This window comes from Protopterus annectens, chromosome 9.part0, assembly GCF_019279795.1.
Source record: "Protopterus annectens isolate FY-2018-M chromosome 9.part0, PAN1.0, whole genome shotgun sequence".
NCBI lineage: Eukaryota > Metazoa > Chordata > Ceratodontiformes > Protopteridae > Protopterus > Protopterus annectens.
This window is the reverse complement of record NC_056743.1, coordinates 1,933,982,023-1,934,006,855: the sequence shown is the minus strand read 5'-3', so window position 1 is coordinate 1,934,006,855 and position 24,833 is coordinate 1,933,982,023. Positions and strand designations below refer to the sequence as shown.

Here is a 24,833-nt window from a genome sequence, read left to right as displayed (position 1 = left end):
GGCTAGACTAGACAAATTATCTCACACAGGAACATGTGAACTTAATTGAAAAGTTCAACACACATCCAGTGACTTTCAGATCATGCACCAATAAAAAATAAACATAAAATTCAAGAATAATGAAGTAAAAAAAAATAGGACACTGGCACTTTCCCACCTACTTGTTAAAAAGACTGGAATTCAAGGAATATGGAGTAGAAATTATTTGAGAGTTAACAGGGAAGACAGAAATTTCTTCAGAAGGGGTAGCTAGTGACAGGGATAAGATGGAAATATAGTTGGAAAAAAGTTTAGAAATTAAAAGAAAGTTGCTGTTTAGAAATTACTAGAAACTATTTAGAGGGAGTGATAATGCTTTAAGTATAGCAGAATAGGGAGAATCTCAAAGAAAAATGGGAAGCAAATGCTGAATGTCAAACAGAAAACAGTAGTATCTGGATAAAATGGATAAGTTTGGAAAGATTGCTGTAAGCAACTATTTTTGCTAACAACTCCAGAGAACAAAACAATAACTTGGGGGTGTCGCCAAAACACAGGCAACCAATGATGAGAACAAACAAACAGAAATTTTACTGGGGTATTGGAGATATGTTGGAAATTTTATGAAAATTTGTATAAACACAGGGGAATGTGGAAACAAAACACAAAATTAAAAGATTTTTAAAATAATTAAGCCAAGGTTAGAAGAAGACTAGGCTCAACAACTAATAGTGAAGATAGGAAAGGACAAGATAAAAATGCTGATGTATCATATCAGCAGAAAAGTCTCTTGGAACAGATAGTATTCCTGTGGAAGTTTGGAAGCTAAGAGGGAAGACAGTGATATTATAAGATTGTGTTTAATAGTATTTTAAACGGAGTAGGACCAGCATCTTGGAAGAAAGCTGTGGTGTCCATATTACCCAAACAAGGTAAAGACCCATCATATTTAGCTTCATATATCTCCAGTTCAGTTTTAAACCACGATCATGAAGTGTTTGTGTCTACATTAGCTCAAACAATGGCAAAACTGGTGGCGTAATTGTTAGCTACGGATCATTGTAGTTGTGGAGAGGAGGCAAATATTTGACAAAAATTAATAAAATGATGATGATGATCCAGAGGGAAGCAGAATGTAAGAAAATACTGCTGCTGTTGGTTGGTCTTGATACAAAGAAAGCATTAGACAAGAGTAAGCTGGGATTTTACAAGTAGGGCAATGGAAGCATTAGCATTCCTTGGTACAATAAGGTTAGGAGGATATATGAAGGAACAGGGACAAAAATTGAAGTGGGAGGGTTCCTCTCTGATAAATTGTGTTTGAACAGAGAAGCCAGGCAGGGGTGTCCTCTTTCCCTGTTATTTTCTTTATATTTAGAACTACTGGCAATGAAAATAGGGGATTCAGAAATTTAAAGATATAACTGGGTAAGGTAATAAAGAAATGTTGGCTTTATTTGTGGATATCGTTTTATACTTGTTAAATCCAGAAAAGGACATTTTAGTGTTGTGGAACATCTTGAAAACAGTTCAAAGTCTTATCAGGATATAAAATTAATGAAAATAAAAACAAGGACTATAGCTGTAAATTAAGCACCCACACAATTTTTCAGCAATACTCTTATGGGGACACAATATAGATTAAAAAGGCTTATGTTATGGCATTTAATGATTTGTGGAGAGACTAAACAAAAAATGAGAAACTGGAAGCTCTTGCTTATAGATACTGCAAGTAAGATATATGCAATGAAAATGTTTTTAGTCCATTTAGTTTTAAGTTTTATTACATAGGTCAGGTATGAGAGAAGAAAAGTTGTGGACTGTAATAAACAATTGAAAGAATTTATCTCGGAAGGGAAGAGACAAGAGTAAGTGGGGTAAGTTGATCCTCCCAAAAAACAGAGTGGTTTTGGATTACCTGGCTTGAAGGTATTTTTTAGAACGATGCAGACAAAGCTAATATACAAAACACAAACAAAACTATAATTAAAAGAAAAGTGATTATAATGAAGCTGGGGGACTTCAGGAAATAAGGACAGAGTGGAATTTTGGAGCTCCTTGAAGAGCGCCACCATCAAATATATAATATTCATAAAGTCACAAAGTATCCCAAGAACTACACCGATATGGAAAAGGAGAAAGAAGATTTTGCCAAAATGGCTGACTGCAGGTAGGGGTGCAGAAAATAGGCAGGAGGGGGCTGGAATTTACTGGAGAAAACTGGAAAAAAAAAGAAAGCAAGGTATTGTGAGCAAATAATTAGAGGAAACATTTAAAATGAAAAGATGAGGCCAAGAAATTTAGACTGTGGGTTAAAGGTTGCCTTCCCTACCATAATAATATCAGAGTTCAGACTAAGAGAAAGGGATGGGGAGCCCCAAGTGAAAGATCTGCTCTGGTAGGAGGATTTTTTGAGTCAAGTCTAGACTGGAAGGGATAATTAGAAGGACATATAAAATATCGCATGACAAGTACAAGAATCAGAGAAAATTAGAAAAGATTCGGAAGAGACACTGGAAAAAAATTTACAAGAGAACAATGAGAGTGCATATATATGGCTCCCAAGTGTGCAAGAAAGTCCAGAAGGTTAAGGATTTTTGCTGAGATATTTGCGCCCAAAGTATATGTATACGCCTCACAGACTTCAAAGAATTTCTCAGACAGACAAATGCATGTGTGATGGGGAAGAGAGGAAAATAGGAACATTTTTTGGAATTAAATGAGCTACAAGATAAAAAAAGAAAATCCCTACAGAATACTCAGTCAGAAATATAGGGGGGGAAATGGCTGTAGCTCCTCTGTTTTGGCTGTTCCCTTTAGGGGTTGCCACAGCGGATTATCCGTTTCCATTTCTTCCTGTCCTCTGCATCTTGCTGTGTCACACCAACCACCTGCATGTCCTCTCTCACCACATCCATAAACCTTATCTTAGGCCTTCCTCTTTTCCTCATACCTGGCAGCTCCATCCTTAGCATCCTTTTCCCAATATACCCAGCATCCCTCCTCAGCACATGTCCAAACCAACACAATCTCACCTCTCTGGCTTTGTCTCTAAACTGTCCAACCTGGGCTGACCCTCTAATATACTTATTCCTAATTCGGTCCACCCTCGTCACACCCAATCTTAACATCTTTAACTCTGCCATGTCCAGCTCAGACTCCTGCCTTTGTCAATGCCACCGTCTCCGACCCATATAACATAGCTAGTCTCACTACCCTTTTGTAGACCTTCCCTTTCACTCTTACTAGTAGTAGTCTGTCACAAATCACTCCCGACGCTCTTCTCCACCCATGCCACCCTGCCTGTACTCTCTCCTTCACCTCCCTTCCACACTTGCCATTACTCTGAACTGTTGATCAAGTATTTAAACTCACCCACCTTCACCAACTCTACTCCCTGCATCCTCACACACAGTTTGAGTCCTGCTGACAATCATTCCTCTCTGCTCTGGAGCATATCTCCACCTCTCCAGGATCTCAAATTGTTCCCTACTCTCACTACAAATCACAAAGTCATCTGGAAACATCATAGTCCACAGGGGCTCCTGTCGGATCTCGTCTGTCAACCTTTCCATCACCACTGCAAATAAGAAAGGGCTCAGACCTGATCCTTGATGTAACCCCACCTCCACCTTAAACACATCCATCATTCCCACTGCAAACCTCACCATTGTCGCACTATCCCCATACATATCCTGTACCACTCTTGCATACTTCACTGCCACTCCAGACTTCCTCATACAATACCACAACTTCTCTCTAAACACCAACTACAGAAATCATTCTTTGGAGCTGGGACTCCGGGTCTGAACTGCCTAGACATAGTAACACCTTATTTTATTGGCTGACAAAAAAGCAATTACTAGAAAATGGAAATCAAAATCTAAAACTATATCTGAATTATTGAACACTGTGGAAATCTTTACAATAGAAGCAACTAGCATACAAATAAAAGGTAAATGTGAGAACAATACATGGCAAATGTGTAGGAGGCGTGAGGTTTGAAGCTAGAACTATATGCAATATATACAAGATTTTTTTCTATTAAAAGTACAAAAAAAAATGTGAAAAAAGTGTACCCTGAATAAATACAGAAAGGAAACTCAAATTGGAAACTCAGACTTCTAAAAACGTAAGAAAACAAAAATAAAATTAAAAAATGGAAAGCGTGCATTTTGTTTTCTGGTGAATGGGAGACAACATTTGAAAAAAAAAAAAAAAAACACCTAAAACCAGCACTGACAGTGCAAATCACATTCAACATTTAACGCTCAAACTAATTTTTTTGGAACTTGTTATTCTTTGCAGTTACAATAAAAACATAATGGTAGTATTCAGAAGTTAAACATCTGTCATGCTACAGCAAGAAAAATTGGGTTCAAAAGGAATAATTCCAATTCAATTACATAAAACATACTAAAGAAGCACATATATATTTCCTAAATTTAGCACACTACATATACGAGTACATGCACATGTATATTGATATAGTTCTAGAAGTGGCTGAATGTTCATTTCACTGAAAGATAAAACCAATGAACACAAACAGCTGAAAGCACATTTGACTGAAGCAACATTAAAACTAATTCCAAATAACCGATGTGTCAAACTCAAATTCACCCACAGGATTTTCTTTAAATGAATCTTTGGCAAGGAAGCAAGCCCCTTCCCTGCACCCCACCCCTTACTTAAATATACTATGCCTGCACAATTATGGAGAAAAGTGAAAATATCATACACTGGAAATCACAATCCGTGAACAAAGAGAAATCCAAACTCCGTGCACCAGATAAAGTTCTTCCAATACTTCTACTTCCATACTATAAAACTGTGTACACCTATTCCATGGTCAATGAAAAATGAGTTTCTACCAAATGGTCATTCAACTAGATGGGTTTTCAGCCATTTGAATTCCATGATTTGTCATTCAGCAAACATATACACATACAAACGCATCCATACTCGCACACTCACTCTCTCTAGTACATCTGTCACTGAATTTTGCTAGAAATATGTATAAATGTCAAGCAACATTCTGAAATAATCTAGTTTTACAATCCACTGTGTGATAGCCACTGTGCAAACATACACAGCAATACTTTTATCAGGACAGTAAAAGTCACCGAAATGAGCAGAGAGCTATCCAAATGTGTATACTTCAGTGTCAAAAGAAACAAAGGAAAATTCAGGAGTAAGGTGGGATTTTCTTTCATGGCATCACTACTAATGACTGAAACCAGCACAATCACTCTGCACAGTCAATTATAAAATAAGTTAATAAAATAATGAAAATATATATACGACACAATGTATAACAAGAGCTCATCTCAGCCTACATTCTTTCCATGCCATCTTAGTCTTCTGCTAACTTCACATTCAAATAATTCCGAATTCGCATCCAATTTACTACTGCAGGCCAGCAATGCAAGCCAGCAAACCGTAATTTTCTTACAACCCCCTTTTTTTTAACCAGCACAACAGGACCCTTTTGGCACAAGAAGTTCTACGCACTGTTTCGGGGGGGGATTTAAGTCCTACAAACCAATAATGTTCTGTTAGACGACCAGACGATGTTACAGTTTCTTGCAATATAAAGATCTAAATAGTAGAGCGATTTTTGCGCACATGAAAGTAGTACTACAATGACTTCAAAATGTACAAGTATTCGGGATCACAGAATACTACCGCAAGCAACATCACTTCTACTTCGCTGTCGTTTATTAAAAATCCGTAGAAGAAAAAACATAACATTAAAGAAAAATAACACTAGTATGATGACAGCGAAACAAAGCTTATTACATTTTTTAATCAATATCACATTAAACAAATATTGTAAGAGAATGGACACAACAGGTAACAGAAAAAAGGCCTTTGCTACTGGCCTAACTTCAAAATACCTGAGGATGACACAGATTACACAACATACGGTAATGGGAAGGCAATGTCGAGTACCTCAACACCTAACAAATACAAACTTGGAAAAGTAATACGCATATTCAACAAGTGTTGTGACCTCCTACCCCCAATAGTACAAACACTCTGCTGCGTTAAAAAGGGAATAAATACTCTGACTTTGGGACAAGAGGCAGTGCACCTGAAGAACAAGAAGAAAACATGATTTATTACAAGACAGGTAGTAACCGGGTACCCGGTCACCGGCCTTACCCAGGTAAGCAGAGAGTCACATAATTTAGATTTTGTCATACTCATGGTCAAGGCTGCCGTTCCCCAAAACTGACGACTTGTGTATTATTTTCTCCACTTTTCACCAACAGCCTGTTTAAACCGCCTATCTATATAATTCAGTCCCCAAAAGTACAGAATTCCACGTCTTGCAGAATTTACAACTTCTAATGTAAGGTGATCCTGCCCGGCTTCCGTTACGAAACTCTGCACCTGTAAAACAAGCAGAGGGACGGGGCTTATTCCATAGCGACTGGGATAGCTGGCTCTGGCGCCGCCTGTTGGGACGCGTATTGTTCAGCTGTATGTATTTAGCAGGGGCTAGTATTTAATTGTACTACCATTTCCCTTATGTTTAGTTTCAGTTATATTACTGAGAGGTAACGCAAGAAATACACATGAAAAGACCTGTATCAAAGTACGTGTTGCACATATAAACATTGAACTGGAATATGGAAAAATATACTTATGTATGTAGTACACCTGTGTTTGTGTAAGTCTAAATATACGTAATTATGTTTGAATATATGTAAGTGTATGTGTGTAATTTATACATATAGTTTTGTATATTTACCTGTAATCTTAGCTACATATATGTGTGTGTGTGTGTATGTAAATATATATATATATATATATATATATATATATGCACATATACATATATGTAAAATAAGATACGGTTTATGATTGAGGTCATGCAGGTGGTTGGTGTGAGTGACAGAGCAAGTTGCCGAGGACAGGAAGAAATGGAAACCGAATGATCCGCTGTGGCGACCACTAACGAAAGCAGCCTAGGGTTACCACCTGTCCCACTTTGCGACTGGATAGTCCCTCTTTCGGCAGTTGTGTCCTGCAAGAAAATTGTAAAAATGGCAAACGTCCTGAGATTTTTGAACAAAATTATTACCTATATTTTATGTAGTAGTTGCATAAAACAGTTATTCTGTATCTGAAACGCCTAAATGTTATAAGAAACAGAACAAGCAATGAAAATGCTACAAGAATAAGCTTTTATTTAGGCAAAACAGTGAAGTTCTGTCCTTTGTACTGGTTGTGGGTATATGTTTCGGCCTGCAAAATCTGACATTTGTACCAAAAATGTCCCACTTTGGGCATCTGAAAAGGTGGCAACCCGAGAGCAGCCGAAAGAAGAAGAAGAAAAAGATTATATATATTTATATCTGTATGAGAGGCGCAAGCTTGCACGCAACAGCACACTCGTCGTTTCTTTATAAGGATGTGAGTTCTAGATCCACATCAATCAGATCCATTGTATGACACAGCAGTCTAGCATAAGGGGGGTGCTGCACACCCAATGTCTTGCTCTTTCTCTCTCTATATAATATGTTTATATATGTATGAGGGTGTGTACATTTAAATATATACCCACATGCACATGTGTGTATTGTGTTCCATTTGTTATCTAGGAAAGTCTGAGCTTCCCACAGTGAATATCTCCCTTAAAATATGTAAATCTAGGAGTTATAATTGAGAATACAATAACAATAGTAGTACATTTTTACATTATTTTTTATTGTCTGTCTAATTAGATGCAAGCAGTAGCAAGTAGTAATACTTCAGTATTTTATTTAAGTTCAGTGTAATAACTTAGATGACAGTTAAATATTGGAAGGTAAGGATCATTAAAAAGAAGTGTGAGAAGACAATGAAGTGTGAATAGAAGTAACAATAAGAAATATTGTATAGGAAAGGAGTTGTATTATTTTAAATTAAATAAGTGCTTATTTAGTTAGAAATAAAAATAAAATCCTGAGATGACTTATTATACACATATATGTTTACAGATACACAGTCACATATTGTTGTCTCTGTCTGCGTGGATATACATATGTGTGTGTGTGTGTGTGTGTGTGTGTGTGTGTGTCTATATACACGTACGCATATATTTGCAAATGTGTGTGTATATATGGGTCTATGTCATAACACTGAAACTCATAAGGATAAACCCATTTCACTGAAAACATTCTCCACAAGAAGTATATCTTATAAACATGTTTTTGCAGGGGGACAACAAGTATCCCCCCTAACGTATATATACTAACTACATGATTGCACAACTGTGAAGAAACGAAAAAACACCACAAACAGTGATTCAGTGCTCAAGAGCAAATACGGACATTTACAGATCTGGGGTTACAACATGATGCTGGCCATCACAATTTACACATACTGTGCTAAATTCACTTCCCTAATAACTCTTATGATAAATTATACCATTCTATGCTTACTACACAACTGTATACAGTTCTGCACTTTTCAGTGAAATAAGTTTTCAGTATTATGAGTGTTAAGTGAAACTGGTACAACCTCATGAGTTGTTATGAGTTTTCAGTGTTATGTAGGGACCTATAAGTAAATGTGTGTTTGTGCATATGCAGAATACATGAATTGCGTATTTTAAATGATTATTTTATATTATACCATGACCCCCCCCAAAACGTGCAAGCTGATTGGCCAGCGTGCACATTGTAAATCGAGTTATACTAATGGAAAAAGGTCCGGTCGCCTGGACTTTTTTCCATTAGTATAACTCTACTTTTAAAACACTGTCTCGCTATGTTAAATGGGTTTAACATAGCGAGACAGCTTTAAAATAAACAACGGAGATCTCCGTTGCTTATTTTAAAGCTGTCTCGCTATGCTAAACCCATTTAACATAGCGAGACAGGTTTAAAAAAAGCAACGGAGAAAGCAAGATCTCCGTTGCTTTTTACTGTTTCGCTGTGTTAAATGGGTTTAACATAGCGAAACAGTAAAAAGCAATGGAGATCTTGCTTTCTCGCTTTGCTCACAACTTTGATGTACTGCGCAGGCGCAGTACATCAGAACTGCCGCGGATGCCAGACATCTGCGGAAGGGCAGTAAACAGGCATTATACTATGCCATTATTTAAGAAAAGTAATAGTTTCTTTTCTTAAATAATGTCATGGTATAATAGCAATAACCCACTTCTGGGTGTGGGTAATGCTGTATTTACCCACGGTTGGCTTTGTTTGGTTCCTCGGGCTTTGCCCTCGGGACCAAACCACGCCAACCGTGGCTAAATCCAGCATTACCCACACCCAGGCGTGGGTTATTGCTATAATTTTATACATGGACAAAACAGTTTGTTACAAAAATGCCCTTTTTGATTTTTTTGCAAACTTTTGGGCTTTGGTTTCAGTATATAATTCCATTTGTAGGTTCATATGATTTTAAGTACTAATTATGCCATTGATCTGTGAGGATCATTGGAAGACTAGAATGCATTTCCATGTAGATTTTTGGCCCTTATATTTTGTGTATGAATATCCCAGAGCAGCCTGAATAAGGATATGTTGGAACATTACTTGTTCTCCTTTCCGCCAGGGTGAATTTGTGGTTTCCCACCCAGTCATCCAAATGTTGTTAGAAAAGAGTAAGAGAAGTACTTTGCTTTATGTATAGTGGAGTACACTTCCTAAGGAACAGTATTCTCTGTGATGCACATCTTTCCCTGCAACATGTCCTGTTTATGTCACAAAAGAGATTGGCCCTTGATCAGGTGTTTATGGTACCACTGGACTTGCAACTGTCTAATACGTCTGACAGGATATTGTCTGTTGAGGTTCCGTACATGAGACACAGGTCACCTGTTTGTAGCCTGTATGATACCAAGAAGAGGGGCAAAGATCTGAGACAGTGTCAATAGCTTTTAGGATTTAGGCCATTAAACTTTTTGAGTGAGGAGTTGTAGTTGTTCCAGCTGTGTAAGTGTTTGGACAGGTACATACCGAAAGGAACATTATATTCAATGATTGACTTAATGAAAGCAGAGTACAGTGAAGTGATTACATTTCTGGACCTGGACACCATACTATTAACTATAAGCCGTGCAATGGATGCTATTCTATTGTTTTGCAACTATTACTCTGAAAACAGGGTCTCCAAAGTGTTTAGTAGATGGGGTGGTAAAGAGGAGTTTGTTTTGATGTAATGATTTTTAATTTATAATTGGATAGTATTGTTGCACCAGAATGGAAAGTGTTGAAGTTTTGTTTGGCACAAACAGGAAAGGATGCACTATTCTGGTTTCTGAGTGTAGAACGGCATGTGCCAGTTTTAGCCATCCAAATTTTTGTATTGCAATATTCTTTTTTTGTATTTGGTCCATAACCAACTGAAACTAGTTTCTAGTCTCTTAGATGTTATTTAATTACCCTAACCTTTAATCTGCCCAGCTTGAAATCAGTGCCTAATCTATTATAACTTCTTATAGGTGTTACCCCTTCCCATTCCTTAAGCTATCTAACGGAGCTGGAAAGAAAAACATTTCACTTGTATATTAATTTACTTACCCAGTTAATGAGAAATAAAATAAATAAACATAATCCTTTCAGCACATAAAAAGCAAATTTGCAATGTCCAATATTATTTTTGAACTTACTTTTCACCTGGGCTAGTTCATTATGCTGTAGAGCGCTTTTTGTCTTTGCAACATAGGATTTCTAAAACAGGAAATTCTTCCCCACTCACATATCTTTTTTTTCAACTTAGTCAGTGATGATTTATTTTCAGTTTCATCACTTCTCCCTGAATCTGTGTCAGCTGCAACACCATTGTCATACCTTCTTCATTCTGTAGTGATTCATATTCTCTAATTGTCATGATGACTTCATTAGAATCCACACATATCTTGAATCCACTTGAGAAATACATCCTGAACAATACCAGATAAAATAGTTCAAGTTCCTTAAACTATATTCTGTCATGGAAACCAAAAACTGAGATCTCTGCTACTGAGTATTAGCACAGTGGACACTGTCAAAGTACAAGCATATACAGTAGATATAAAAAGTTTAAACACCCCTGTTAAAATGCCAGGTTTTTATGATATAAAAAAATGAGACCACAATAAATCATTTCAAAACTTTTCCCACCTTTAATGTGACCTGTAACCTGTACAATTCAATTGAAAAACAAACAAATCTGTTAGGGGAAAAATATAAAAAATAAAAAATGTACAATAAGCTGGTTGCATAAGTGTGCACACCCTTAAACTTAATACTTTGTTGAGGCACCTTTTGATTTAATTACACCATTCAGTCTTCTTGGGTACACACCCGCCATCAATTAAAGAGACTCTGATTAGCCCCAAATAAAGTTCAACTGTCCTAGTAGGATTTTCGTGACATTTACTCAGTTGCCTGCTACAGCAAAAGCCATGGTTCGCAGAGAGCTTACAAAGCATCAAAGGGATCTCATTGTTGAAAGGTATCAGTCAGGAGAAGGGTACAAAAACATTTCCACAGCATTGGATATACTATGGAACACAGTGAAGATAGTCATCAAAAAGTGGAGAAAATATGGGACAAAAGTGGTATTGCAAAGAACTGGACGTCCTTCCAGAATTGATGAAAAGATGAGGTGAAAACTGGTCAGGGAAGCTGCCAAGAGACCTAGAGCAGCACTGTAGGAGCTGCAGGAATTTCTGGCAAGTATTGGTTGTGTACTACATATGACAACAATCTCCCGTATTCTCCATATGTCTGGGCTAGGGGTAGGGTTGCAAGATGGAACCCTTTTCTTACACAGAAAAACATCCAGGCCCGGCTAAAATTTGCAAAACAGTACGTCTCCCAAAAGCATGTGGAAAAATGTGTTATGGTCTGATAACACCAAGGCTGAACCTTTGGCCACAATTCCAAAATGTATATTTGGCGCAAAAACAACACTTTGCATCACCAAAAGAAAACCATCCCAATGGTGAAGCATGGTGGTGGCAGTATCATGGTTTGGGGTTGCTTTTCTTCAGCTGGAACTTGGGCTTTAGTCAAGGTGGAAGGAATTATGAACAGTTCCAAATACCAGTCACTTTTGGTCCAAAACCTTTAGACGTCTGCTAGAAAGCTGAAGATGAAGAGGAAATTCACCTTTCAACACGACAATGACCCCAAGCATACATCTAAATCAACAAAAAAATGGCTTCACCAGAAGAAAATAAATTGAAGTTTTGGAATGGCCCAGCCAGAGCCCAGACTTAAATCCAATAGAAAACCTGTGGGGTGATCTGAAGAGGACTGTGCACAAGAGATGCCCTCGCAATCTGATAGATTTAGAGTGCTTGTGCAAGGAAGAGTGGGCAAATATTGCTAAGTCCAGATGTGCTATGCTGATAGACTGCTACCCAAGAAGACTGGGATCACATCAGTCGCCCTGCTAGACAGGGGACCAGGGAAGTAAATATTCTGGGAAGAAACAGCCAAGGAAATGTTATGGCTAGGCTTGTACAGGCCCTAGGGCTGATAGCCTAGTACCAACCTATGAACCTATGTTGCAATTAAATCAAAAGGTGCTTCCACAAAGTATTAGTTTAAGGGTGTGCACACTTATGCAACCAGATTATTGGATGTTTTTTATTTTTTATATTTTTTCCCCTAACAGATTTGTGTGATTTTCAACTGACTTGTACAGGTTATAGGTCACATTAAAGGTGGGAAAAGTTTTGAAATGATTTATTGTGGTCTCATTTTTTTATATCACAAAAACCTGGCATTTTAACAGGGGTGTGTAAACTTTTTATATCCACTGTATGTATCATTCTTACTGCTTACCTGATCAGAAAAGTAGTTACAAAACTTGGTCCTATTTAAAGTAATCCTAAAAGTTTCAAAACAGGCCTAAAAGGTAATTAGGTTGTTTTACATTTGCTGTTAAACTCTAGACCGATGTCTGTTCACCCATTCAGTTTTTATATGACTGGCATGTAATCCAGTCCTAACAGAGTTTTTTCTTGTATGTAAGTTTGCTTTCTCTAGCAGACCAGTGATTTTCATATATATTTTTTATTTAGCTCTTTCTTCATAATTAACTTGCTTGCTTGTACGTAATCATCTCCATTTCAGGTATAACATCTGCATTTTTGTCATTTAGCTCCACATTCTCCTCATGTGACTCCTGGGTGGTGCCTATATGTGAATTCAAGGCTTCATCATATTCTTCCAACCTCTCTTTTGAGTCAGTAATACAACTGCAGACTTATTATAGAGTTTAAACTCTAAGATCTATACAAATAGAAACACAACAAAGGCGAATGAATATTATAACACAAATGCAACACCTATAGCTATTGCATTACAAATGTTTTAAGTAAAACAATCAACAACAGTAAAACACAAGAAACATTTCTGCTCTTAATGTATTCTAAAACTAGTAAACTGAGAAAAACAAAAGCCCAGCAATCCAGCTGCACAAAATCATGTTCACCATCGCCCATCTGAATCAGCTGATCTCACAGTCGTGCCAAATTATAACAGAACAAAGTTCATATAGACATAAAGCAGTCTGCGAAAACTGTAATGCAACAAAGATGCAAAAAGATGAAAACATATAAAAGTAGTAAGTCCTAAGCTATGATGTCAAGCAGAACAGCACTTTTCCAGCCATGTTACTAATATAAATATAGTTCATTATCATCACCCCCCCTTTCCCATTTTCTATGTGGGCTAGGAACATGTTGTCAGTTATTGCCTTTCTCCCTATTCAGTGCAATTCTCCTACCTTCTTAAAGAAGCTCTCAACCAATCAAGGACAAATTTCAACAGAATCAGGGACAAATCCAGAACAAATCAGGGACACTTTTAAAATATTAGTGCTGTTAACTTGAGACATTGACAGAATCAGAGCATATGAATTAATGTACATTTTCTGAAGTAAAAGAAGTCTATAACTCTTAATCATTGTCATTATTCATTAAGTATAATTCACCACATTTCCTCCAAAAGTTGCTAGTTTTAGGAGGGATTAAGAGGGACAGAGCTAAAATTTGAGTCAAAATCAGTGACAGTTGAGAGGTATCACACAATCCATCCATCTTTTTGCTGGACACCGTTGTTTCCTTTTGCTTTCTTCCTGTCTCTCCCAAATCTTCTTCACTTGATTGTCTCATGCCTTTCTTCACATGTGCCCAAACCCCAACAATCTGCTCTCTTTGACTTTCTCTGCAATTGGAGCTACTCTGGCTTCTTCTCTGATTCCTTATTTCTTCATCTCTTCCCCAATGTGGATCCTACCAGCCATCTCAGGCACTTCATCTCCTTCACCTGTAGCTTCCTGAACTGCCTTTTACTGCCCATGTTTCTGTACCATACAGTAGTGCTGATCACATGACTGTTGTTGCATTCTTCTGTCATACACAACTCTTGACAGTCTATGCCAGCTGGTTGTAGCCCCTTTGATTCTAGCTTTGAACTCATCATTCAGACTTCCCTACTCTGCAACCAGTCCTCACAAAAACTTGGAGCTGTTAACCTGTTCCGCTGTTTGGTTTCCATCTCAATTCTCCACTTGTTTTGATTTTCCCAGTTTGGTGCCATTACAGCTGTCTTAGCTGTACTCAATTTCATCCCATTTACCTTCAGTTTTGCATTCCACTTCCATATTCTTTGCTCACATTCTTGTTCAGAGTCTGCCTGTAATGTCACATCATCTGCATAGAGCAACTTTGTTGATCTGTCCCCTCCGACTTGTTTGCTAATGTAGTCCATCACCAGTATGAACAGCAGTGAGCTCAGAGCTGAACCCTGATGCACAGCCAATGCACACCCACTCCCACTGGAAACCCCAAGCACTGTTTGTACTCAAGTCATTGGTTTATAGATTCATAGGTATGTCCTAGGCTAATGACCACTAGGACCTTTTAAAGACTAGCCATGCATCCCAAATCTCTGCAAGTTCTGGTGCCCTTGATAAGTGTTAGCAGGGGTTTGGAAGATGAAATATTTACAAGCAGGGACCTGAGAGATGAACCTTTTATAGTCTCTGTGTGTCCACTAGTGGCATATGTGCCAAACCAGGGATGAATTTCCTGTTCCCCAGCCAATTGTCCAAGTTACACTTGAATTGGGTTAGGGAGGAACTCCGCTTCACATGGATGGGGAGCCTGGTCCAGAGAAGGGGGTATTCTCTGGGATACATATATGTCTCTCTCGCAGGTCCTATTTATATCACAGGCAAGGTTTAAGTCTTTAGAATGGGTAATTCTGGTGCTGTTTGTTTTGCAGATATGCAGGAGGTCCAACAGGGTGGGGTCTGGCAATGCTTTATATTCTAGGTGTAGGTCTCCCTTCAACGGCCTATAGGAGAAAGAATACAGGGATAGGGCTTCAATGTGGTCTGTAAAGGACATGTTACTTATGCCCTGTATTCTTTTAGTGAGGAACCTTTGTGGATGTTTCACTTGTTGGATGTGTCCGGTTAGGTACATACCAAAGGGGGCATTGCACTTAATGATAGGTCTGAGGAATGCTGAATATAGTGGAACAATGACCTCCTTGCACCTAGATGGCATACCTTTGTTTATAAGTTGCACAGCATTGATTGATTTCCTCACTACTGTAGACACGTGATGGTCAAAGGGTAAATTACTGTCTACGTGTGTTGTCAAGTCCCTCACTACTGGGTCAACTCTTAGGGGTGTGTTTTTAGTATGATAGTTACCAGGGGTGGATAACTTCCTGCAAGAAAATATTGTGCTTTACTAGGCATTTACTTTTAGCCCATGGCTCTGGCACGTTATTTGCCCGTGTCTGCCCTTCCTAGAGAACATTAGTGCTGGTTGGGGTTTTGATGACTGCTACTAATTTGCAGTCATCTGCAAATTTGGTCAGCCAGTGGTCTTTGACATTGACCTTGACTTTAGAGAAGTAAATGCCAAAAAAAAGCTGTGGGACTCTGCTTGTGACTGGCATGTTTGAAGAAGTGGATTCCCCAATTCTAACTTCATGGGTCCTGTTTGTGTGCCAGCTGGCTGTCCACTGGGTGACATAAGGGTTTGTCAACAGTGCCTGAATGGGGCATTGTGTCAAATGCCTTGGCCAGGTCAAGGTAGGGAGTGTGAACCATTTTGTCCTCATCCATTACTTTGGTGAGCTTCTCAAATAAGTCCCCTAGGTTGAATAGGCATTACATGCACTTCATAAAACCAGTTGGGGTGGGTCTAGTGTCTGGAGGTTTCCTATGTCATTATTAATGATTTCCATGATAATGCTTTCCACAGCTTTGCATATTAGATTAATGAGACATGGATCAGTAGTTTCCATGGTCTGCAGATGACCCACCTTTGTACAGAGGGATGACTGTTGCTGTTCTCCATTCATGCGGCAAGAAGCCTGTTTGGCGACTACAGTTATGTAACAATTCCAGAGGGCCTGGTAGTTTATGTTTCATACTATTTAGAAGGCATCCTGGGATATTGTCTGGGCCCACTGATGCAGTGTTCTTAACCTTGGAGACCACATTGAGGACCTGTTCTCTGGTGATAGTAGGGGGAGTTATATTTGATGGCATTTTCTGAGGGGAGGTTGAGGGGGAAAGTCAGAGATGAATTTGTTGGTTAGTTGGTTTGCTATATCTTCAGGCTCAGTATAGGTGACTCCATTAACAATGAGCTCTGCACACAATTGTGTATTGCCTTTGAAATTGCAGAAATAGCTAAATAATGCCTTGCAATTGTCCTTGGCCTGGGAAGCTAAATTTACCTGAAATTTGGCTTTGGTAGACTTTGTCTTCTGAGTTGCTTGTTTAGTTTGATAAGAGTGCTTTTCTCCTACTGGGTGATACACCTCCTAATTTTTGCCATGATTTTCTTCCTTCTGTTATACAGTCTATTGATGTTGTGATTCCACCCAGGTGGCTTGTTTTTTTAGTTAGTTCTGTACTTCTTCCTGGTGGGTACACTTACGTCTTTGCAGCTATTAACATGCTTGCATAAGGTTTCTTTGAACAGATCTGCATAGGCAGCAGTGTTCTCAGGGTTTACAGGGACTTGAACATTTTTTTGATAGTAGGAAGTTAACCTTAGAGCAGTTCCTAAACATTTCAGGTTAGCTGAGGTTACAGATTTTATTTTTACTTCAGTGGAGACCATTTTATGGTCTTACCTTACCTGAGAGGAGATTAAAATAGGGGGTGTGCAGTGCTCTCCCATATTAGTGCGGATCAGATTTAGTATGTTTGTATCCCTGGTTAGGGTATTGACAGTCTGGTCTAGGGAGTTTGTAATTACAAAATCCTGGAATCTCTATACCTGCACATTTGGTGTCGTATATGATTCCCAGTTAAGAGTAGGTTAATTAAAGTTGTCCATGAATATGGTATTGGGTTTGGATGGTGAGTATTTCCAATAAGTTTAAATAAATGTTATGGGTTTCCTAGGTTATAGAGAGGGACCTATAGCCTGCAAGGAAGTGGTATTGGATTTTTCCTGTGGTGATTTGAACGTGGAGAACCTCAAGTGCATTTTTCTGTCTGACAAGGTATATTTATTTTTAATGTAAATCGGGACACCTCCACCTTTAGTCCCTGCCTGTGTAGTAGCTGGTCTAAATATGTGGAAGGCATTATAGCCTTGCACTGCTGGTGTGCTGTCACAGCTTTAAACCATGTCTCAATGACTACACAGATGTCAGCATGTTCTAGGGTAAGGAGAGCTTGCACAGAGTTGTTTCTTTTACACTCCCTACAAGTTGGGTCCTTGTAGCCTGCACTGATTCTACCAGTGTTTCTGGGACTTTGAACTACCACAGAACTGCCCAAATCAGCTTTATTGGGACTTTGTCATATGCTTTTTCCAAGCCTAGAAATGCCCAGTTGAACTCTTTCCTCATCTCTAGCTTCTTTTCAACTGTCTGTCTCACTGCAAACATCAGATCATTTGTGCTGCATCCTGATCTGAATCTGATCTACTCATCTCCCATCTTATTTTCTGCTACTCTGCATAATCGTTTATTAGTCACCCTTTTCCAGAACTTTCATGCAGTGTGACAGGAGTTTGATACGTCTGTACTGCCCACAGTTGTCTCTCTCTCTTTCCTTTTTACTCACCATCTAGTACGTCAGGCAATGCGCACCTTTCAGCTCTCATTGTTTCTGCAGCAATTACAGGTTTTACGGGCTCAGGTTGCTAGCCCAAGGCCCAACCTTCCTCAGAGGGAGCACCACACACACTTGCATGCACACACTCACACCTAGGGACAATTTAGAGTGCCCAGTCCACCTACTGTATGTCTTTGGAATGTGGGAGGAAACCGGAGCACCCGGAGAAAACTCACGTGAATGCAGAGAGGAAATGCAGAATCCGCACAGAAGGCACCCCAGATGAGAATCGAACTGGAGAACCTCCTGCTGTGAGGCAACAATGCTATCCACTACACCACTGCACTGCCCGCCCACAATTGTGGATGTCCCTTTTGTTCATGTGCACTGGCAACAATAAGCTTATTCTCCAGTCATCTGGGAAACACCTTCCTCTTCATACTGCTACAAGACTGCTATAAGAAACCTTAAGAGCCATTTCTCCCATATCTCACCCAACATCTTGGTCATATCTGCTGTGACCTCAACCGAGCCTGCTGCTTTCCCTGACTTCATTTTCCTTAGTGCTGTTTCTTTCTTCATAGTCTGTGGCTGGGACAACAAAGCTTCTGTGGGGATTTATTCATTCAGAAGCTGTTGGAAGTAATCCTTCCATCTGCCTTTGATTTCCTGTGGACTGGTGAGTGTGCTGTTGCCGCAATCCATTATGAATGGTGTCTGACTCTCTTCTTTCTTTCTGTCTTTGCCTTGCAACCTGATAAGAGTTTTTTTTAGCCACCTCCTGAAGTCACTTTCCAGAGGCTGGTAGAGTAACTCTGATGCTTTGTTCTTTGTTATTACAACTATTCTCTTAGCTTCTTTGTTAGCTAACCAATATTCCTTCTTTGCCTGGTCCATCTTTTCTATCTCCCATTTTTTACTGCACGCCTTCTTTCTTTTGATGACTTCTTGGACTTCTGCACTCTACCAGCAGCTTTCCTTATGTACCTTATTTCCATACCCAGCTTGGCCTCTAATCTTTTCTCTAGAACGTACACATACTGTTTTGAGGTGCTGACATTCTTCTTCAACTCCACCTATTCCTTTTTGCTGAGATGCTAGAGCCTTGAGTAATTCCTTGAACTTTTGTTCTTTCTCTTCATCCATCTTTCTGGTCTTCAACCTTGTCTGTGAGTTTAGAGCCTTTCTTGACCACTGCTTGTAGCTGATTTTGGCAACCTATGGTTTATATTATGGGCCAACTGTTTCACTGTGGGGATGACTTTGCAATCACTGATTCTACCCCAGTGTCCTTTCCTTACTAGGAGGAAGTCCACCTGAGTTGCATGTTGGCCTCTCTTGTATGTGATCTTGTGACTTTTTCTCTTGCTGAACCATGTGTTGGCCACCATCAAGTCATTTGACAAACAGAAGTCTAAAATGGCCTCTCCTTTTTTATTCCTGTTGCCCCATCCATGAGGATCAACAAACAAAAGTCTAAAATGGCCTCTCCTTTTTTATTCTTGTTGCCCCCATCCATGAGGATCCAGCAGTTCTTATACCCTGTGCTTTTTGTCCTGATATGTGCATTCAGGTCACCCATTATCACTTCCAATTCATGTTGTCCTGCTTTATGTAGTAGCTACTGCAACTGCTTTCTGAATGCACTCATTTCCTCACTGTCACAACCCTGCTGTAGGGGCATAGGCTGTGATTATGAATATTGTACTGCCCTTACATGGGAGTCTGATTTTACATGAGTCTGTCACTAATTTTGATGATATCCCTCACCGTCTTCTGAAGCCTCTACCTCACCACAATTCTCTCACCATTTCTAGCCTGTCCTGAGTAGTAGACTTTGGATCCCAAGCAAAGTGGCTTTGCTGCACTGCCTTTCTTTCTTGTCACCTGGATATAGATTATGTCAAGGCTCCTCCTTACCATAATGTCATTCACTTCCAAGCTGTGGCCATGACCGTAAAACACAAAATATAAGCAACAAACTAGCTGACAAACAGTAAAATAATAGTGTACATAGGCAGCCCTGTCTGCCACCATCACCAGACATGAAAACTGAAGGTTCATAGGTTTATACTAGGCTATCTGCCCTAGGACATTTATAAGCCTAGCCAGAATGTGTTTGGCTTTCGCCACCCATTTTAAATTTATTTTGCTATGCCCTTTTTCGAGGTTAGTATACTGTGCCTTTGTCTAACAGTGACACAGAAGTGATACATGGGGTAAACCTACGGTCTCCCATCAAGATTCCTCTTGAAGAGAGTCAGTGAGGGACTCTGCCTAACCTGGACTGGAATTTTATTCCAGAGTGAATGGAGCCTCTGGGTTATGAATCTGTCCCTCCAGCATGTCCTATTTATTTCAGTGCTGAGGTTCAAGTCTCCCGAGCACGTAGCTCGATGGGATTTGGATTTTCTGAGGTGCAGCATGTCCATTAATTCCGGGTTGGACATGGCTTTATACATCAGGCACAGATCGCCTCTGAACAGGCGGTATGCCACTGAGTAGAGCTGGAGTTTCTTTAACCGGGCAGCATATGGCATCTGTTTGAGCCCTTTGATCCTCTTGGTGAGGTACTTTTGGGGTCTTTCCAGTTGCAGCAGGTGTCTGGTAAGGTACATCCCAAAAGGGGCATTGTACTCAATTATGGGCCTGATGAGGGATGAGTAAAGAGGCACAATGACCTCCCCTGATCTAGATGTGAATCCCTTCATGATTAGGTGGGCTATATAAAATGTTTTTCTAACCACTTTGGCCACGTGGTTGTCAAATGAGAGATTGCTATCAACTTGGGTCTCCAGGTCCTTAATTACTTCTTCTGTATTTAATGGATTACCACCTATGTGGTAATTTGTGGGCACTTTGTTTTTGCCAAAGGGGATGACTATACACTTTTTGGCATTTAGCTTGAGGCCATGGCTCTGGCACCAGTTGTCTGTTTCTATGAGGCCCTTTTGGAGGATGCTTGTGTCGGCTGGAGAGTCGATTATGGCGCCCAGTTTGCAGTCATCTGCGAACTTGGTCAGCCACAGTCCTTCCGTGTTGGCCTGTACCTCAGCGAAATATATACCGAACAAGAGGTCCCTGGACTGAGCCTTGTGGGACACCACTTGTAACTGGTTTGGAGTCTGACATGGCTCCAGCAATTCTAACCATGTGGGTTCTGTCCTTGAGCCAGTTTGCAATCCATCTAGTGACATAGGGGTTTATATTTAAGCTGGTGAGCTTATCTGTAATGCCCGAGTGGGGTATTGTATCGAAGGCTTTTGCGAGGTCCAGGTAGGCTGTGTGGACCACCTTCCCCTCGTCAATGGCCTTGGTGACTGTTTCAAAGAAATCAACCAGGTTTAAGAGGCAGGATCTGCCCTTAACAAAGGCAAACTGGGTAGGATCCAGTGTCTGTAGGTCCCCAATATCTTTATTTATGAGGTCCATGATGATCCTTTCCATAGCTTTGCAGACCAAGCTAGTCAGGCTTATGGGGTGATAGTTTCCAGGATCCGTTGAGGCACCACCTTTATGGAGAGCGACCACTGTTGCTGTACGCCACTCTTTGGGCACATATCCTGTAGTAAGGCTGAGATTGAACAGTAGTTTTATGTTTGGGTTTAGCTCTTCTTGGAGTTCATGTAGGACGCAGCCCGGGACACCATCTGGTCCCATTGATGCTGTGTTTTTTGCTTTGGAGAGGGCGGCTCTTACCTGAGCATCTAAGATGTCAGGGGGGCAACACTCTGCTGGGATAGATATTTGCCCTTTTGGTGGTGGGGGGGAGAAGTTTGCGCTGAACCTGCCTGTCTGAAGATGGTGGCATAAGCTCTTTTTCTGTATAGGTCTTTCAAAGGCCATGGCCAACATGTGTAAAGGCACCGTGACTGGTGTTTCATCCTGCACTGCTTCTCAGAGGCACCACTTGCTATGCTATCCAGCATCATCTTATATGACTGGAATAAACATTCTGCTTTTTTAAGACTTTTTTTGGCATTCTTCCAAGTATTAGTCTTCAGTCATGTTCATTGTCATCAAAATGCAATAATTAACCGTGTTTTAATGACAATCATTAATTTATATAGGCAAAAAAAAAAAACAGTAAGCTAGACCTAGTAGGGACCACACATTCTCTTTACTGCACCATTACTGTAGGTCCCTCACTGTTCTTTCTTAAAACTCCTATGACTAATGTGCAGGTCTATCATGGCTTCATGCTGTTTACTGTTCTCAGTCCTGGACTCATTCAGATTTTAATCATTCCCTGTCATTCCACCTCTCTCTGTCTGTTTTAAAGAAAGATTTTCTCTCAGTGTTATCCTTGCCCTGTCTGAATCCGTGTAACACACCATGAATGTATGCCCAGAAATTAAAAAAATAAAGCTATTCTCGCCTTCGAAAGACCTCATTGTATGCTTGGATATTGCTTTAACACAATGTTTTAGTGAATCAAGAGGAGTATGTCACTCTGTTTCATCTGTGGGATCATCCCTTCTTTCCGTGTATAATATCTTGCTTAGTTTTGACTCTTGAGTTCACCTTACTTTTATTTACTAATTGACTTGTTAAGGCTACCTTAAGTATGGAAAAAAAGTATCGTTCATGTTTATGTTCCATGCACCCTGTGACACAGTGGCTGTTGAGCTTTGAGCAATCAGTTCACAGTCTGGGATTGCATCTGCTAGGTTTGCATTTGACAGATGGTGTATCATGAAAGAGACATGGTTGTCTGACAGCTAGAAAAAGGCAAGTCACTGTGTCAACTATTGATGAGCAGGTGTGGCTTAGGGTGTGTAATGGCCAATATATCCAGAGCAACTCCGATTCCTGACCTGTAGGTGAGAGAGGGCACCAAAGAAGAATCTGTAGTGAGCGACACAAAAGATGTCTAGAAGGTGTCCCTGAAATATGAAGTCTGGAAGGTGATGCTCAAGTATAAATAAAATAAGGAGCTGTTGAAAAACTCATAGAATTTACACCATCCATGCCATAAGACTGTTTAAAATACTGATTACTGCAACTACATTTTTGCTTTAAACTATTAGACTCTGAAAAGACTGTTGTGACTGAACTAGATTTTTGTTATGTGCCAAAGCTGTTTCTCTGCAAATGCATAGTACTATGTCATTTATGTAGTGTTCCAACTTTTGCAGGTGATGTTATTGCTGTTGGCATTGGGTGTTTTACATTAAATGTGATACATTCACATATATAGATAGATATGGGTGTTGGGCACCTGACTGAATGTGCACTACGCCATACCCAGCACATCAATGTCATAACGTCAAAGTCACACATATCAACATATTGTGTTCATGCTCCCAGGATTACCCTGGAGTAGACTAACCAATGGAAGTATTTTTGTGGGGAGGTCAAGCCCCTGTGCACCCTCCAAATCCCTTGCTAAGACTGGAAAAACTCCCTTATCAGCCTCAACAAAAAGTTGAGATCCCTCATCAAATCCTCTAAAGCTAGCTATGAAACCAGAATTGCAGCATATAGTAAAGACAGCCACAAGGCCTTCTATAGTTATGTAAAGAATCTTCGCTGCAATACCCAGATTTGCTCTGAGCTACTGCACAATGGTACCTCCTATACTGAGCCAACAGATATTGCCAATATACTGGCTGACAGATTCAGTGCCAAATTTACCCCTTCACCCAAAGGACCAATCAAAATACCAGTAGATTGCCAGGCACCCAGTATTACTGCTGCACAGGTTAAAACAGCACTGTCCAAGGCCATGAGTACAGCTTCGATGGGACCTGACAATATCCCTGTGTTCTACATGAACTACAGAGTGAACTGGCACCACACTTCTTTGCCCTGTTCATTCACAGCCTCACCTCAGACTTTGTCCCTACCGAATGGCGCACTACTGCAGTCATCCCTCTCCACAAAGGAGGAGTGACTACAGACCCTGGGAACTATTGCCCCATTAGCCTGATGAGTCTGATATGCAAAACTATGGAACACATCATCATAGGTTCATAGGTAGGTACTAGGCTATTGGCCCTAGGGCCTATATAAGCCTAGCCAAAAGGTTCCCTGGCTTTCGCCACTCAAGAAAATAATTTCCTGTGCCCCTGTCGAGCAGAGCCACAGAAGTGATCCCCAGGGTGAATTTCCTATTTTCCATCCAATCATCAAGATTTTTCTTGAAGAGTGCTAATGAAGAGCTCTGTTTGATATAGAGAGGTAGTCTGTTCCAGAGTATGGGAAGTCTCTGAGACAGGAATCTATCCCTCCAGCATGTTCTGTTTATTGTGGTGACAAGGTTTAGGCCCCTACAGCATGTAGCTCTGAGGGATTGGGAGTTCTTTAAGTGGAGCATGTCCAACAGCTCTGGGTTTGAAATAGCTTTGTATGTTAGGCAGAGATCGCCTCTGAGTAGGCGATATGCAACGGAGTAAAGCTGGAGTTTTTTGAGACAGTCTGCGTAGGGCATCTGTGTGAGGCCAGTAATCCTCTTTGTGAGGTATTTCTGTGGCCTCTCCAGTTGTTGTAGATGTCTTGTGAGGTACATACCAAAAGGGGCGCTGTACTCTATAGTGGGTCTAATGAGTGATGAGTAGATGGGAAAAATGACCTCTTTTTTTCTGGATGAGAAACATTTTGTGATGAGGTGTGCCACGTAGAAGGATTTGCTGACCACTGTGGCAATGTGATTATCAAAGGAGAGACTACTGTCCACCTGTGTCCCAAGGTCTCTTATCACACTTTTGGCGTTAAGTAGATTACTGCCTATGTGGTAGTTCATGGGTACAGAGTTTTTACCAAAGGGGATGACAATGCACTTTATGGCACTGAGCTTCAGGCCATGGCTTTGACAA

General features: G+C 40.0%; 1 protein-coding gene across 1 annotated transcript in view; it reads right to left on the bottom strand.

Annotated features, from left to right (window-relative positions):
• HOOK2 (hook microtubule tethering protein 2) overlaps positions 1–6,435 on the bottom strand; it is a gene marked incomplete in the record, with an annotated part of 1,827,100 nt that extends 1,820,665 nt beyond the window's left edge. Inside the window, 1 exon segment of the mRNA XM_044084742.1 lies at positions 6,145–6,435. Within this exon segment, the coding sequence (XP_043940677.1) occupies positions 6,145–6,189 (45 nt within the window).
• Between the last annotated feature and the right edge of the window lie 18,398 nt (positions 6,436–24,833).